Source organism: Branchiostoma lanceolatum, chromosome 14 (genome assembly GCF_035083965.1).
Source record: "Branchiostoma lanceolatum isolate klBraLanc5 chromosome 14, klBraLanc5.hap2, whole genome shotgun sequence".
NCBI lineage: Eukaryota > Metazoa > Chordata > Leptocardii > Amphioxiformes > Branchiostomatidae > Branchiostoma > Branchiostoma lanceolatum.
The window spans coordinates 14,861,868-14,879,923 of NC_089735.1; the positions used below are offsets into that span (position 1 = coordinate 14,861,868).

The following is an 18,056-nucleotide window of genomic DNA, read 5'->3' on the forward strand; positions in this document are numbered from 1 at the left end:
CCTGCAGACAGCACAGGATGGGATGACTCGTCTCCCCGCTCTCCCCATCCCCATGTGTACCAAGCAGGTAAACTGCAGAAACGCCGAAAGCCTCAGGATTCTGAAATAGGCAGTAACAAATATTTTTGATCGAATTCGATGCATAACAGTAACGAATAATTTAAATTACTACATTGTAGTTGGCTTTCGTTACAATCAAATTCATGTAGTTTCTACGAAGCCTGTCACCAAAGAAACCGAGTAGAAAATCTTACCAAGGAAAAAAGGTTGGTGGCATTTACCTGTTACTATAAGGTTCTCTGACGTTTTCCAGCCCAAGATTCACTCTTTGTATTAATGCAGCCTTAAGTACTGCCCTCAGGATACAGAGGAGTTGAAACTCGTTGTCCAGAGTGATTCTTCTGAGTTCGTCGGGGCCATTTCCAACCCCTCTACCGCCTCGATCAAGGTTGGTCTCGTCATCGGGATCGGTGAGTTCGACTTGATCGTGGCAGCAGACGCACTCTCGGAGAGTGGGCATTACCTGACAGTTGTCGCACCTACACCAAATTTCAGGTTGGCCCTCCTCCATTCTCCAGGCTTCTATCTCTACATCGACGCCGTCCCACACGGCCATCGGCACTGCTGCCAAACCATTATTCCCCGGCCCAGCAAAGCCGGCGGGTACCGCGGCTTCTCCTTCATTCTGTGCTCAATCTTCCTGTTCGCGCGGTGGTTCAAATCTGTACGGCATAATGTCGTCAGGATCAAGTGAGACATCGCTGTCGCTAGAGTCCGACAAGGTATCATTTGTGCTTTCCACGGCGTCGTCTGACGTATCTATGTATCCAAAATTGTACTAAGTTGGCTCATGTATTTGAAGTTGGAATTTGAAGTCTCGTTTCACAAAATGTGACATGAAAGGATTTGCCGACAGTAGTATCGCTCCGCGGCAAAGGGACCGCTATTATTTGTTCTCATGCATGACACGTTGCTGCGAATATATCACGTAGGTTCCAAGTCATTCACATGGATTTTAATTGTTTTTTTTGGCACCACAGATACATGTACAACACTTTGAGCTCGAGGGTGCCGGGGATCTTCAAACAATACCGCCGTAATGTGTCGAACGTTCACCGCTGGAACAATATCTACCGGGCGCTGGCCGGCCTTCTTACATTACGTAAGTCAAAATTTTCCGTCAAAAATAGAAATGACCAAACGTTTCATAAAACACTGGTTTTGCCTTCTCATAGACTTTGTTGGGGAAATGTCTTCCTCCAAATCTTCTTTTCTTTTTTGAAGTTGCTTTGTCATCATACATTTGGTAAATTATGTAGTTTTCACGTCAGCATAATTTTGTGCAAAAAATTCAGTACATGTACATGTACTCGCCTGACCAGAAACTGGGAATAAATTTTGTTTGGCGCTGTTTCAGTGTATGGGCATGGCATTGCTCTCATGTCTGTACTTGACTTTTCAATAGATACACATGTTGTTTCTTCATACATTCTGATTACAACTAAATTACTTATGTACTTTATGCCTTTATGTTCTTGTCATCTCAATCAATTTCTTTGCTTAAACTGGTTCGTTCTTTTACAAGATCCTCTTTTACAAAGCATGACATGTCAATAGTTAGAATAGTCATGCCACTTCTTATGCAAAGTAAAACACATATGTGGTAAAACAATTGTTTTCATTTACATCTGGCAACTCAATTCATTTAGCAACGGGGCCTGAATTCACCTTATTATTCTACAGAGCACGAAAACAAAACTCCCAACTAAACATCTGTAACTTTATCAATATTTATCCATGTTCATTGTGTGCAGGGACTTCACCGTGCTACTCCAGGCACGTTCTATAATTACAACCTGGAGCTGGTGACCATCATCAGGGAGGACTACCCGTCCGGGGACGACGTGGACTGGGGCCTTCTGAACCTGGCCAACCGCCTCACCGCTGATGTTGACGCTGAGGACCTCTTCGAGGACAAGCCGTGAAGAGGCTCCCCACCCCGGCATAACCTTATAGTAGCGTAGTTTTAGTTGGTCCTAAGAAGTCCGAGAGGTGATGCCTATGTATTAGTTAGTCTTAGAATAGAATATACTGTACCATACTCTCGCCTTTACACCTCAACATTCCAGTAACAACATCTTCTCATATGCCTTCCATATTCATGTACAATCGCAAATCTATTTTTATAAAATCAAAAAAAATTATTTATGTAAAACTCTGTATGAAAAGCTATTTAACATATATTTTTGAATAAACTTGAGCACCCTACATTGTATCCTGTTGACTCTCTTTGTGCAATGTTAACATACAGCTAGGTACAATGAATAATCTCACATGGAAATTTAAACGTGATTGATTGTCAAATGATTGATTGACTGGATGTTGAAATTATGTTGGTTGAATGTTGAAGTACCGGCTTCATTTTTTAATCAATGCATGTAAAAATACAATAGAAACGTGTGGAAAAGACACTTTGAGACATGATACAAATAATATAAAACCAAAGGATCTATAAACCAATAACGTTTCACAAGGATGCAAGACTAAGATTGCAGCAACAAAACAGAAGATCAGTTGGTACATGTGCCTAGTGCTATGTTACAAAAGCAGAAAAAATATAAGACATTAGTTGCAACAGAGGATGGCACCCAGACAAATAACATTCATGGTGCTGAATTAGAAGACTTCAATAAAACTAGAATGGTATAGACCACAATACGTCCTTGCAAATCACAACAAAAACTTTTTTTAAATACATACTGCACTGATACATTGAATAAACATGAGCATCTTATGTCTCTTTAAATTCATATGAAGGTATACAATTTACTTAGTACCATTGCACATAGTAATTACATGAAAGCGATATGAAAATGCAATACTGACAACTTGGTTCCACTCTGGTACCAAAGACTTTGATACATAGTGCTAAATTACAAGAGTTCCATGGGACAAAAGACTAAGCTTTGGACAAATTACTTATTTTCCTTCTGTTGCCTCGGTTTGTACTGTGGGCACTTCTTGCTAGAGCGCCGCATATGGTCACTACCACCGCAGACACAGGTCTTCCTTGTAACAGATACAACTGTTGCCCGATTTCTAATCTTGGAGGGCATGGCAGTTTCAGATAGTAAGTTATCTGCCTCTTCATCTTCCCCATCACTGCTACCACTATCGCTACAGCTACTGCTACTCTCAGATTCAATGCCCACATCCGTCTCATTGTCACCTGTCTCTTCCATCCCCTCGCCATCAGTCTCTTCGTTCCCGTCACCTGCATCTTCGTTCCCGTCACCTGCCTCTTCATCTCCGTATGTATGCTGCACACGTCTGCCCTTGTTCCATCTCTTCCTCTCCTCTTGCGCCATGGCTCTTGCGACCTAAGTATAATACAATTGAATGAGAGCTTTAACTTCTTTCCAATTAGGAAAGGATACACAACCCATACTCAGTCATTATCTCTTTTCCACACCAACCATTTTGTGTGTTCTTAGAGATAGATTGAAGTAAAAATGTCATGGAATCAAATTCAAAGGTAAAGTTGTCAACACAAGGCTTGTGCACTCCAGAAACAATGTAGGCAAAGGTATTTCCTGTTCTGAGTCTGTTTTCAGTTCTGTGATATCTGTGCACCAACGACTTGATAAAACAGTGGAGTGATCTAAAGGTAAAATTATAAGTATATATAGTCATTTGCTTTGTGAACAAAACAAAAATACAATACCTTCAAAGCAATCCTCCTATTCTTGGCCTTTTCTGTCTTCATCACCTCCAGCCTCTGCATGCGTACCTCATTCCTCTTCTTTGCAGTCTCAACAACCACCTAATTTAGAGGGAAAAAATAACATTGACATTTTAAATACATAAACCCAAGATAACAAACAGGTACCTCTGAAAAGAAATGGAGCACTAAAAACATTTTTGAAGGATTGTGAAACATGCTATGCAACACTTACACCATAATTAGTTTTATATGTCAAAACCTCAGGACCCGGCACTATGCAATATAGGCTTAACAGGTTAGCCGATATTCCTTGGAATAAAAGCCTTGATATATCTGGGGATGTGCGATTTTTTGTGGAGTGTCCCTCCCGCAGACCAACTGCATGCACTGTTTGAAACCACGGAGGTTTAATCCTTGCTTGAAACACAGAAAAAAACAAGCAGGATTTAACATTTCTGCTTTGAGAGTTCCCAAAGTATTCTACCAATGTTGAAACATTTGGGCTATCCATTGGGGCCGCGAGAGGGAAAGAGATTATTTTCCAAACAGAGGTTTCGTTTTGGGGGTTAGTAGTAACCGCAATTTGAAACGGTGCCCTCCCTACTGATCGAAGCCTCTGCTTGGAAGTTGGAGAATACAAACAATCGTCAGATGGTCATGTCAGATAAGCATTGGCTACATAGTGAAACTGGCGGGGCTATACCACAAGGCAGGTGGAAAAATTTTGCATTATAAATCGCAAATGTTTTGTTTTCAGATGTTTGTGTGTATATGTAAACACTGTATCTGAAAAGTGTGGTGAAATAACGTTCCATGATACATGTATAACCTACTAAAAAGTTGTACTTGTTCAATGTTTGTATATTGTTGAAAAACAAAGCCAAACCTAAAATGTTCCAACAGAATGGGCCAATTAAAGGTCCTCTGTGCGTGGGAGGCCCAGGGCAGAGAGTTAAAAACCCCGTTCACACTCATTTTTTTCAATCGCGATTGAAGTATAATCGCGATTGTTCGATCCGATCGCGATTGAACGCAAAGAAACTTTTGCGTTCACACTGCTTTTCGCCAAGTGGATTAAAGTACGCCGTGATCCGATCGCGATTGAAGCACGATTGAAGCATGCTATCGGCGATCATCTGGTAAATGTTGTTGTTGTCCTTGTTGTTCTTGTTTTGTGTCTATTTTTCCGCTAGGCATTGTCACTTGTTGCGGTAAATGTCCCTCTTTCGGTGACATTTCCCCAGTTTGGCCTGCACCTCCTCTCTCCCCCAGATTGCGATGAGGACCCTGGTCTCCTCATCGCGCCATATGCCACCAGCTGAAGTTGCTGACCGAGTTTTATTCTTCTTCTTGGGCATTGTTGACGATGACAAGTTGTTGTTGTTGTAAAAGAGCGATCTGACGTGCGGCTTGGGTCTGTTTTCCCGCGCGATGCGAACTATGACCCCACGTACCCGCATGTATGACCTCCCGCCCCCGGAACTAGCCGAAATCTCCGCCGATCGCGATGGAGTGAATCGTAGTTGTGTTCACACTCAAAATTTGATAGGATTGGATTGGATCCGATCGCGATTAATCCAATCAAACTACCTCCGGAGGTAGTTACAATCCAATCGCGATTGGATCGTTTTGGATCGTTCCAATCGCGAATGGGAGCGTTCACACTGAAAAAATCAATCGCGATCGGATCGATTCAATCGCGATTATACTTCAATCGCGATTGAGAAAAATGAGTGTGAACGGGGTAAGCCAATGTTTGATGTTTTTAAGAGAATTTTCGCTCTGTTTTAAGAACGAAATTTTTCCATTATCTTGTCTTATGTTCCATCAAATGATAATCAAGCTGACGCTCCCTCGCGTTCGTATTTTCACAATGAAGCTTCGTTTACTAAGAAAGTATGGGAGAACTTAGAGAAGGAGCAAGATCTACATCAGTTGGATTGTATGGCAATGCCATCAAACGCTAAGTTATTTAAGTTCATAGCTCATTTTGCGGTAAAGGGAGCGAAAGCTGTGGATGTATTTGCACAGCCATTTGGGAAGAAGGAAAAGGTGTATGTGTTTCCCCGGTACCTTTGGTGGGGGCGGTGATTAACCAAATAAAACACTGTGCTGGTACCGAAGAGCTACCCTACCCAATGCTGGTGGCCAATCTTAACGGGATTGGCGGATAGGAGAGTATTGTTGGGAAGAAAAAGAGATTTAGTGAATCAAGCCATTAGAATCAACAGTAAAAAAAAACAAGTCAGCCCTTCAAAAATAACTATAATTTTTTTCACGGCACTACCACAGAGAAATGAACTAGCAACGGCTTCTCCACAATACATGGTTAGATTCCTTGTTTTTAAAGACGAGAAAAGAAAAACTAAGGTGCATGATACTAACTAGGGCATCTCTATGGCATATAAGTGCATATGCATTAGAAGATTAGCAGTGAGGACAGTGGATGCACTTATTAGAAGGTAAGATTATGGGATCTTTTCAGCAGAAGGTAGGGGAGTAGAGTACAGTGTGAGTGTCTTAGGGTCTGGGAATCCAGCAGCGCATTTAACGGTAAAAAATACATAATGGCGGTAAGGAGGGAACAGCCTTAGGCATTTGTAGTTCCGAATTTGCGAAACAAGCTATTCCGATGTTCCCTGATAATTTGGAGAAATTGTCTCTCCATATTAGATGTAATCTGTCTGTGTCTCACGTATCACCAAATCAGGCATACTTATTGGCCAGGAATGCTGCTTTTTTTAAAGTGGTAATGTTTTCGGGGACAGTTTAGATGACCTATGTCAAAAAAAGTAAGATGGTGAAGAGTTACTTTTTAATCGCACAGAGGGGAAAACAGTGAGATCTGGTCGACCCAACATTTTTGGGACCAAGGGGATAGAAAATCTAGCTCTGTGGCCAGTAACAAGAATTGAATTTGCATTCAGGGCAACATCCAAAACTGGTGAAGTTACTGAGAAGCATTTTTCTTTAGATGCAGCACAAAAGAGGTCTAAAGCACATTTGATGAATGCAGGCTATACGAGGAAGAAACAGGTTATTTTTTGTAGGTCAGGGTTTGCCCTACCTTTGGTCTTCTAAGGATGTTCCAAGCAGGACATCATGTTGCGAAAAAAGGAAAATAAACAAATATCTAACAAAGGAGAAGTTGAGTGCCAAGGCAAAGGATCCACAGCGCAAAAAACGGTTACAGAAGACCCTTGCCTCTAGAGCAAAGGACCGTGTCAGTGAGGCTGTGGAAAAAGAAGGTTGCCATGTCAACGACAGCCAATATGCCTTTTTGCAATCAGTTCCAAAGTCATCAAAGCAAGGAATGCAGTTCAAAGTTAGCTCCGCGTAACAATTTTTGTACGAGCAGCAAGTACATCAATCGCAACAACAAGATGCAAGAGCAATGAGTTGACATACAATGATGATCAGCTGGTACCTGGCAATATTCTACACAACTAATGCAGCCTTTGATGTCATACGAAGATCTGGATTTCTTCACCTCCCCCACCGCACAACACCTCAACAGTTTACAGAACCTACTCCAGGATTAAATTCTGACTTACTCACAAAGCTTGGAGAAGTTTCAAACCTCGTCAACCTGCCAGCCTGTAAAAAAGATGTGACTGTAGGCTGATCGGGTCTTATTTGACACTGACACGCTCTATCCTCGTGACATAGACGGGTTGTATTGTCAAGAGACCTTATTGGTTTCACCGATCTGAGCGAAACCAACATTGACCTGAAATATTTCGAAAGAAGGTGCCGCAAAGAACAGCATGGTACAGCTGAACAACAGCAACACATGTCCTTGCTCTAATGGTCCGAGGTATCTTTACAAATTGTATTCGCCTATTACCCATGTCTGGGGTTTTCCAGCGCCCAACTGCACCCAGCCGTCAGGAATGGTGCGGTCATCCTAGTGGACATGAGCTGCCACGCGGGGCATTTGTTTCAGACGGTGCTTCGCCAAACCGGAGGTTTGTCGCATGTTTCTACAGAATAGATTGTGTTCCTTAAAATCAGAGACTCCTTTAAGTATTGCTGTAAAGTGTAGATGGAAATAAAGTGCATGTCATTCTCTTACATGTGCAGGCTAATTGATGGGTCAAGTGACAACAATGGAATTTGTATTAAGTTTTTGTTTCAGACACATGACTACATAACAGTCGTCGGGCGATGGGGATGATCCCGCCACGAGGACGGTTCCCAAGGTTCCTGTACGTCGGAGGCAGAGACAGCCGGCTGTTGCGGATTCCGAAGGTTCCAGCGACTGTCCGGACGACGCTGATGCCAGTGACGCGGGGATGCCTCCAGGGAGACGTGCTGACGGTCAGAGACCACAGCGACAATGACGCAGACCGCACCACATGGACGACTTCGACCTGGACTCGGACGACTCGGATTACTTGGACTTAACTTAGAATGTTAACTGGATTGTGCAGAGCAAAGCCGAACTACTTCGTGCCTTGGTTTTCGACGGCGCAAATCGTTCGACTGGGTGGAGCGGTGCATAGCCTAACTGTAGATTGTATTGTCAGCCCCTGTGTCACCCTGAAATTCACTGTAGCTCAGTCCCCTGGCGTTAGGGTAGGAATTATTAATGGAGTTGTTTCAAGAATTACGGACGGTCGACTAGAGGTCACTCTGGAGCCGAGAGGATGGGTAGGTATACACGTTTTTTGTTTCCACGCCGTAGCCAATGTAACTGAGTTCGAATCTCCAGTTGGAATCGTCCACGTGCAGCGTATCCACCTCTTCGGGAATTGGATGAGGATTCGAGTCACTAATATTCAAGGAGATTAGAAGTAAATCTCTCCTCATACCGGTGAGTATGCGTTAAGGCTACCCAGGTTTATTCAGGTAATGACGGGCCAGTTTAAGTGATGGACCAGGTAAACTAGCGGGATGTTACCCACCTTCTCTGCTGCCGGTGTATCTGCCCCCCTTGTCGTCTGCTATGCGCCTGTCCCCGTTGCAAAGGTTGTGGCCTTTTCTTTTGCGAAGCACACTCAGATGTCCAAGTTACGCCTTATCATTGATCATGTATTAATATGTATTAGGGTTGATTATGTATGGTTTTATTGTACTTTGACTTGTAGATTATGATTGGCTAGTGAGAGTAGCCAATCAGGAATTAGCAATGATGTATTATTAATGCATGTTAACAGACCGTTTGGTATGTCTGTTGTACGTAAACTTGACATGTTATCCTTAGTAATTTCAATTTTTCATTGATCTCCCCTTTGATAAGGTACTAAATTAGCATATGAGGACATACGCCTAGTGGGGAGGGGATTGTGTAACGTACATGATGTTCAGTAGGTTGTTATATGCATAATTAGTGTAATTAGTAGCTATACTTTATGGAGGAGGAGCTTACATAGGTAAGCCAGGATTGGCTTGTCAGAGCAGCCAATTAGATAGTTACCCACTGTTACCAGAGTTGACCTTGGAAGATGCACTTTGCTAAGAAGTGAGTTGGAGTTGTGGTCCTTAGGACCAAGGTATGTTCACCTCTTACTCTCAGTTAGCTCTTGCGTGACAGATTGCATCCGTAGTCCATATAGACCCTGTGTACATTGTATGCTCAGCCTGTTATCCTAGACCTGTATACGCCGTAAGGATCAATAAATGCACGAGTCACAGATATTAATCGGACTGGTTTGGCTCTGAATTCATGTATCGCTAAGATAGGAGCTAAGATACCAACCACCCTCAAACCCTATTCGTTACAAATAATTGTTTGACTACAGGTTTTCAAGATCTATGGTGATTTACTGGACGGCAAACAACCACCAACCTGGAAATAAGATTTACTTTATCAGCAATCAACATGGAGAACTCGGAAGCGAACAAGAGGACAAGAAATCTGCATGTGAGATTTTTCATGTTTGAGTTTAATGTTCAAATACTTTTGGTTTAAAGATAAACTTAGCATTGACTATCTTCATAGATATATGTATATAGATTTTCCCAACAGTAGGACGGTCAGGAAATCTTCAGGATCTCATTGTATATGACTGGGATCCTGCGCCACTGCGCCTGGCAGCGGAACTGAGAATGCTGTACAAGCTGAAAATAGATCACATACACCTTGACCCATCCCTTCATTTGCTTGTGTTGTTTTCCAGTTTTCTGAACAGTTTATTTTGGTGAGGATCATGTTAATGGTAACATGTTTCCTAGCATATTTTTTAATGCTATGTTTGCAATTTTTCTGCTTGCATCTAAAAATTATGTTGATATTCCAATGTCTAAAAATTTACAAATTCACTGACAATGTCTAAAGTAAGCCATGCACAGTAACATCTACATGTAAACAGTGTTGGATTTTTTTTTTGATGACACTTAACTGTAAACATGTCATGCATTTGTATTAAAAGGTAAATATCAATCACATTATTTGTTCAGGTCCTCAATGAAGCGTGCCCTTGTCAAGCAAGTGCGCCATGATCATGAAATAACAAGGAAGCTCATCAGCATGATAAACAGGTTCTTTGACTGCCTTTAAGTCAAAAATGCTCAGCAGGGAGCACGTGCCAGGAAGGACTATCTGAAGCCGTATCGTGATGTTAAAGATGCCAGGTTCAGTGTCACAATTCTTACTTTGAGATCTTTATCTAGATAGGGAAGTAATGTTCAAAAGTTGCATATATCAATAAGGTATAATATACCTACTAGTATTTATTTTAAAGTCTTGTTAATTATTTGAAATATAGCAGTATACAAAAACACGAAAAAAACAGCATGGTGTTTAAAAGTTATGGCTTTATTATAATCAAACAACTCTACGCTTTTTCAGTGGCTGGAGAAAGATTTCCTGGGCTTCATCAATCGATGGGAGAAGCAGGCTCAGCAGACCCCCGGCGTGACGAAGGGTGTGAGGAACAGAATGTGCTCGTCCAAGCAAACACTACTTAAAAGAGCTGACAGGTACATTTTTCGCAATACCGTGGTCAGTGTAAATCAAGGATAAACATTCTACTGATGCAACTCCTTGCCAAGTGTAATGTTAACCTTGTATTATGGCCCTCAGTTTAATGTCTACATCTACATTTTTTTCAGTTTCATCTTAATATGTAGAGTTGACCAAGACGCTGATCCAGAAGGTCACTACAGGGTAATTCGCTTTTTCTCCAGATGTCACATCTCAAATTGCCAACATGACTGAATCCTCATAGAACCCTGTGGATCTGCAATCGTGGCTGTTAATGATGCAATTAACAATGCAGCAATTGACGAAAAAACAAGAAACTTTGATAACCTTGGTAAGTGAATTGCTGCAAGGCCACAGACAGCAGAGCGCTAGCCAACACGCAACAGCCGCACGTGCCAGAAAGAAACGTGGACCAATCTGTGAATGGGCTACACCTGGAGAACAGGTCAGCGAATTGGATCCAGCACTCAAACAGCCACAAACAACAGAGGACAGCATTTCAGATGCAGAGTACACTTGGACCACAACACAGGATCGACAGCATTTCAGATGCAGAGTACACCGGGCTTACAACAGAGAACACAATTGCAGAAAACAACATGGTGGATCTCATCACTTTGCCCAGGCCAGCTGCTGAGGGTGGCATTCCGCTGCCTGGAGGTCTCATTTCCTTGGAATAACTTGTTACGTTTCTTGTGTGCCCATGGCGTGTTGATAAAGCTTCCCACTTCTGTCCCTCGCGGACTTAAGGAGAATGTTACTTTTCTGCATTCTGGTAGCAACCATGTTAACTACGATCGACGCCGGGAGGGGCAGAGAAGTGAGTTCTGGGATGACTGTGGCTCTTGGTCAGGAGGAGCCTCACCGAAAACGCTTCTGTATTATGATCGGCATTCTGCACTGCAGATAACAAAGAACATTGCTAGACTAAAGTGTATTTCAGAGGTTGAGGAAGGTCAGCGCACAAAGGTGTCACTGAAGCCACACCCAGACAATGATGAAATAATATAACTGCAGCGAAATTCCAGTGTATCGGCAGCATCACAGTCATACGAGAGAAGGGTGTCATGGCTGAACGCATTTTGATATGCAGACATCCCCCATGTGACGTTGTATGGATACACAAGTAGGCTCAAACAAACTTTTCTACAACGAACAAGTACACCGCAGGTCTGTAGATTTAGAAAAAACGAGTGCAGTGTCGAATGCTTATCGCATATAAATTTCACATTACACTATAAATCTGGAAAAAAGTTGTAAATGATCATGATGTTGTATTGCAGGTACCCAGGGGACCAGCCACACGGGAATTCCAACGATCCAGAGTCTATATAAGTGCGATGTCGGGGGGAAACAATTGATAAAATCGGTAGGTTCAGCTATGAGTATTATGTGATTCATCTGGCTTTTGCAAGGTATTTAAGAGCTGTGCAGGAATATCACACGTTTATCTGCACGCGAGTGTAACTTAACAAAAAATAATATGTACAGGTCTATGATTGTGTACCTGATGCAACTGTGATCATAATGAAATCAAAAATCAGATGTTGAATTAAAAGTTTGAAGATTAGGTCTTATGCTACTTCGGAAATAGGTGGTCCTCGTAAATTTTGTTGGGTGCATGTAATTTTCATAGTTTCCTGCTTAAAGATATAATCCCAAATCTTGTTTGTCTAGTATTGGTCAATATTGTTGGTTATCACTTTTATGTGCTGCTGCCAGTGATGTTTTGTCGAGCATCGCATTCCGATCACTGAACAAACGGCTGTCATTGCATGAACAACCAAACAACATAAACCAAGTAAAAGCCAAGCGGTACCGGGAGGCCATAAAGAAGCGAGGTGGAAATCCCGGTGCTGGACAAAATGTGGCCGACCACATTCAACATTTAGAGGCTCCTGATGGTCACCCCGCCAGGTCATCAGGGGTTACGACAAGGTAAGCTGTATGATTTATGTATAAGCTCTGACTAAGTGCTTATTCAATCCATAAGTCAAGACCAGTGCATGTATGAAAGCCCAACGGTCGCACTTTTTTCGCTCTTGCAGGAAACAACTGTGATCCATACACGGAAGAACAGCTGCAGGACCTGAAGAGGTTTTGCTGTTCAAGCATGCATGCGGACAACACAGTCCTTGTGTCGACAAGACCGTCACAGCATCCACTACTTAAGTAGTCTTCGAGGAACGGCTTCGCCATGCAACTGAGTTGGCAGATTCAGCAAACTTTGGAAAATAATAAACGGGAACGGATGTATCGAGACAACAACATATCTGCCTACTCTCAAGTCGAGACGTAATGATGTCACTGATGATGCCATAACACTCCCGGCCTCCGTCATCCCAATGAAACAGATATAAAACTACGAGTCAGCACTGCCGATGCAACATGTCAATTTCATCTACTCGAACAGAAAAATGGAAAAGGAACTGGCTATAAAGAAGGTAAATTCTCCTATGATTTCACACATATTTTGCTCGTAGAGGCTTTTGTCAAACTTTGAGCCTTATAGCAAATTTCTCCTTCCGGTCAATCAATCAATCATTTTGCAGCAGCTTTTTCCAGGGTATGATGATAATATACCTAGTTTTCAGAAAGGATGAAGACCCAGCTCATGTATCTAAGGGACAGGATAATTCGGAAGGGAACGATGGGACCGACAGAGAAACAGCGGACACCCAAAATACGGCGATAAACAGGTAAGAACTTATGTTATTAAGAACTATAAACTTGAGTTCGCAAAAAAATGCGAAAGGGACTTTAATCCATTGATTAAATATATATGCATTGAATAGTTAGAATAAATTCTAGAGGGATCTTAGACTGATGTTGCAGTGTTGTATATCCGATTGCAGCATTTTGATTTAATTCTTCTCTTGTTTGGGCCGACAAATTGATCTAGCTTCTTAATCAGTCGTCCTATTGAAAGAAGAACTTTTAAAAATACAAGCCCTTTCAAAAACGTTTACGGTTTTGATTTTTATGCCTTTTTGTTATTCTTATATTTCACAGCCTGTACGCTCGCCAGGAGTAACATGAGGTTCCTCCCGACCCTAGTATTGTCCTTCCCACACCTGACCCTCCCTTAGACCCTACCTCAGTTTTCCCCTACCTCTGGTTCTGTCCCCTTTCCTGAACTTTCTCGTTCCTTCGTCGAAACCGAGTTCGGCTCCCTCGGCTCTGACGACGCCTACATCACACTGGAGGGGGTAGGATGCCATCTCCAGCCCCATCATTCCCAATGGAGGCAAAAGAAGCGTCTGAGGTGGGCACACCACTTTTTTTCTCCTGATATCACATCTCAGATTGCCAACATGGCTGAATCCTCACAGAACCCTTTGGATTTGCAGGCATGGCTGTTAAGCCATCAACTACCGAAGAAACAAGAAGCTCTGACCATCTTGGTAAGAGATTTTCTGCATGGCCATAGCAAGCAGAGCCAACACAGCTAACACTCGAAAGCCGCACGTCCCAGAAAGAAACGTGGACCAACCTTTGTACGGGCAACGTTCCGGCAAAAATGGTTAGCAAACCGGATACCAGCCCTCTAAATGTCATTCAGTACCAGAGTCGCAATGTTGCGCATTATGCGATGAATAGACCTCATTCCAGATACTGAATCGTATTCTCGCGCGAGCACATTCTTGGCGTGAACGTGCGTGAGTTTGCACCAAAGCGAGGCTGCCGGTGCGAGTCAAGATGGAACCTCCGGACGAGATAATGGCATCTGATGGAGCCCAGAGAGACATGCCATCTTCCACGGTGAGTTGTGCTACTCCAGTGTAAAATTTTGCCAGAAAAACGCCTGTCACGGGTAGATGATGTTGTTGTGAGCATCTGGGACTGATTTCGGCCGATAGAAATGTATATTTCTGTCCATTTTGTACAGTTCAGAACGGGCGACATTGACGCGCATTTGTTTCACTTTGTTTACATGCTACGAAATGAACCAAGCGTCGCAATAAAGCTGATTTAGCCCGTGAAATACCCCAAAAGAAACGTGAAAATATTGGGCTGAGGTCCTTGTGGCCAGAAATGTGTGGAAAACTTTTCGATTTCTCCGTAGATTTATCGATCACAACTGCGAATGTCGGGCCAACGTACGTACTACGTCCGAGTCGTGCAGCGGGGGAGGGGGGCGTACTGTATCTTCGTGTTATTTTAACGTCCGCCGTTTCTCTGCTCAATGTTACCGAGATTGAACGCTGCTAAAACAAAACATCATCGGGCTGAGATCCTGTTGGGCAGAAATTTAACAAATTTTTGACGTTTGCTTCGAAGATTCATCGATTGCAACATCAATAATATGGCATAGGTCCCGTGAGTGACGTATTTGGGGAGGGGGGCGTGTGCATATTCTCGTGTTATTTCTAACGCCCTCCGCCTTTTATAGAGGGGAATTTTTCAATGTTTCCAGGCTAGAGCGCTACAAGAGCATAATGATACTGGGCTGAGATCCTGTTCGGCAGAAATTGAACAAAATTTTGGAAGTTGCTATGTGGTTTGAAAGGGTTCTTCAACTTCTTGTTCTCTTTTTTTCAAATAGATGTACACGTGTGTGTAACATGTTGTGTTTTCCCTTTTCAGAAAAACACTACGTGCCCAGGGAGGAAAAGGAAACACAAGCCTGGGGGGAAAAGGAAACACAGATCTGGAAAATACTGCAAGGCCTATGGGTGTAACAGTTTTTCATATATTACTGTAGATGGGGAGTCGGTTCTGTCAGGAATTATCTTCTTTTATGTACCAAAAAAGGTGCTTGAAGACAAAAAAAAGTCAAAGTATTGGGCTTCTCTAGTGAAAAGGGATCGAGCTTGGCAAGGACAATTTTACCCTCACAAAGGACTCTGTGTTTTGCGAAAAGCATTTTAAGGAGGCTGACATTATGAGGCGCTCAAGTATGGGCATTCGGCTGCAGACCCCAAAGCTCAGGGAAGAAGGTAAGTTAAGGTTATAACTATGTGCCATTGGTTTCTTTGCATGTTAATTTTGTCAAAGTTATTCTGAACTTGATGCTCTGCTTTCACTTTGTACAAATCATGTTCTTTTAAGTCCGTCGTTGCCAACAAAATGTCATTGTTAATGAAAATTTCCACGTTGCATGATTTCAGGTGCAGCACCTGTCCTTTATTCATGGGTAAAGCAGACACCAGAAAGACCAGCTCCAAAGGAGAGATGTTGTCCTCCCCCCAAGAAAAGGGCACATGCACATAATAAGGTAAAGGATGCACGTCAACTGTACATAGTTTGAATTTTATGTCCTTTTTTTTCTTAAGTTGTTGATAGGGTGTATCAGTAATATCTGTATCATGTATTTTTTTGAATGTTAACATATTTGAGCTGCTGTGGTATATCATTCCTTGCATGGTACATAATGGTGTGGTATATCATTCCTTCATGGCGAACATTTCTCTGATATGCTATTTTCTCTGACAAGTAATGCACTCAAACATTTCTACTTATTAAACAGATTGATGAACCTGAGCTTCACATCTCCATGGACACCACAGCCAGCAGTTCTAGTCCTGATGTGGACTACGACATGGATGCGACCATATCACAACCTGACCTGGATGGCTCTGCGACATTATCTCCATCTGCAGCAGTATCCCCCATCACCGACAGGATCCCCATCTTCCACCCCCACTAAAGTCAGTGTTGCAACACAGACATCCAGGATATCAGTGACAACATCCACACAAACATCTAGGACGGCAGTAACTATAACCACTCAGACCACAACTGACTTTGCTGAATGTGACCATGAATACACATTTGTTAAAGACAACTCCCAGACTCTTGAGTCCTATAAGGACTATGTATTTATGATAGAGACCAAGCTTCAGGTTGTTGAAGAGAAGTGTAAACAGCTTGAAAAATCTGTGACTTAACAGCTCAAGTGAAAGAATTGCAGGCACACAAGTTCTCTCCTAATACCTGTAAGGATGATAACGACGCAATAAGGTTCTATACTGGTTTGCCAAGTTTCACCACATTTATGGCTTTGTATACATACCTAGCACCCAAAGCAATGCACCTGCAGTACCGGAGAAGTTCTAGCACAGTACAAGATTCTAAGCCATACCAAAGGCCAGGAAGACGCAAACCAGGGCCTAAAAGGAAGTGCACGTTGTTGGATGAGTTTTTTTGGTTTTATTTCGGTTAAAAGTGGGGCTTTTCCACAAAGACTTGGCTGTCAGATTTGGATTGTCAGAAAGTTCAGTTTCTCGTATAGTTGGCACTTGGATCAACTTTCTGTATGTCGAGATTCCTGCTTTGTTTCCCTTTCCATCACAAACAGCTATAAGGGCAGCCATGCCAGTACAATTCTCCAAATACCCAACTACCAGAATAATCATAGACTGCACTGAAATTTTCATTGAAGCCCCATCTGCCATGCTGGCTCAGTCCCAAACATGGAGCAGCTATAAACACCACAACACATGGAAATCACTTGTGGGGATTACCCCAAATGGCCTCATCACTTTTGTTTCCAAGTTGTGGACAGGCAGGGTATCAGATAAAGCTATCACCAAGGATTCTGGCCTTTTAGATAAGTTACAAGCAGGTGACAATGTCATGGCGGATCGAGGGTTTGAAATAGCAGACATCCTACCACAGGGCGTTACACTAAATATCCCACCGTTTAAGGGTAGTAGAGATGCATTGTCCCCGTCTGAAGTGCAGGAGACAATGGACATTGCATCTGTACGCATCCATGTGGAAAGAGCTATTGGAAGGATCAAGAACTTCCATATTTTAGATGGTGTAATGCCTATCACATTGTTTCCACATGCAGATCAGCTGTTCACTGTATGTGCCTACCTGACAAACTTTTCACCACCACTTGTAAAGAACGACTGAAGATATAATGTTGCATCAAATGGCATTGTATTTCCATTGGTGTGATAGTTATGAGAATTAATACATTAATTATTAATTAATTAATTAATATATTAATTATCATATATTAATATATATTGTATTGGTTTTTCATGAACTGTCAGTGTTCATAATACAGATATACATGTACATGTAACTGATATGCTTTTGTGAAATGGTAAACCCATGTGCATACATGCTCTAGTATTAAAAGTATTAAAAGTAAACAGATGGAAAGCTAGAACGTTCACTTCACGTAGTTCATTATGAAGTAATGAACAATGTTAACATAACTAAACATACAATTAACACATGTCTTCTTAGTGTTAGAGTTTTACTTAAGTGCAATTTTCCAGTATGATGTACTGTTGATGTAACACTGTATTCCTTCTATGATGTTACACTGTCTTCTGGATTTACTGAATGAAAATGGAAAATTAGCAGCTAGTTGTAGTTGTAATTGACATACTTTTGTGATCTAACTGACATGTATGTATCAATAAACAGTTACTATATATTTTA

General features: G+C 42.1%; 2 protein-coding genes across 2 annotated transcripts; one reads left to right on the forward strand and one right to left on the reverse strand.

Moving 5' to 3' along the window:
* Positions 1–2,881: 2,881 nt before the first annotated feature.
* On the reverse strand, positions 2,882–3,844 carry LOC136448479 (uncharacterized). Its single transcript, XM_066448050.1, has 2 exons — positions 3,725–3,844; positions 2,882–3,380 (listed from the first exon to the last, which is right to left on the reverse strand). Exons 1-2 carry the CDS (start codon positions 3,782–3,784, stop codon positions 2,976–2,978), a joined length of 465 nt encoding a protein of 154 aa, XP_066304147.1. The 5' UTR covers positions 3,785–3,844; the 3' UTR covers positions 2,882–2,975.
* A 12,305-nt stretch (positions 3,845–16,149) lies between these two features.
* Positions 16,150–18,056, forward strand: LOC136448767 (putative nuclease HARBI1). The gene is made up of 2 exons (XM_066448411.1): positions 16,150–16,228; positions 16,795–18,056. Exons 1-2 carry the CDS (start codon positions 16,150–16,152, stop codon positions 17,514–17,516), a joined length of 801 nt encoding a protein of 266 aa, XP_066304508.1. The 3' UTR covers positions 17,517–18,056.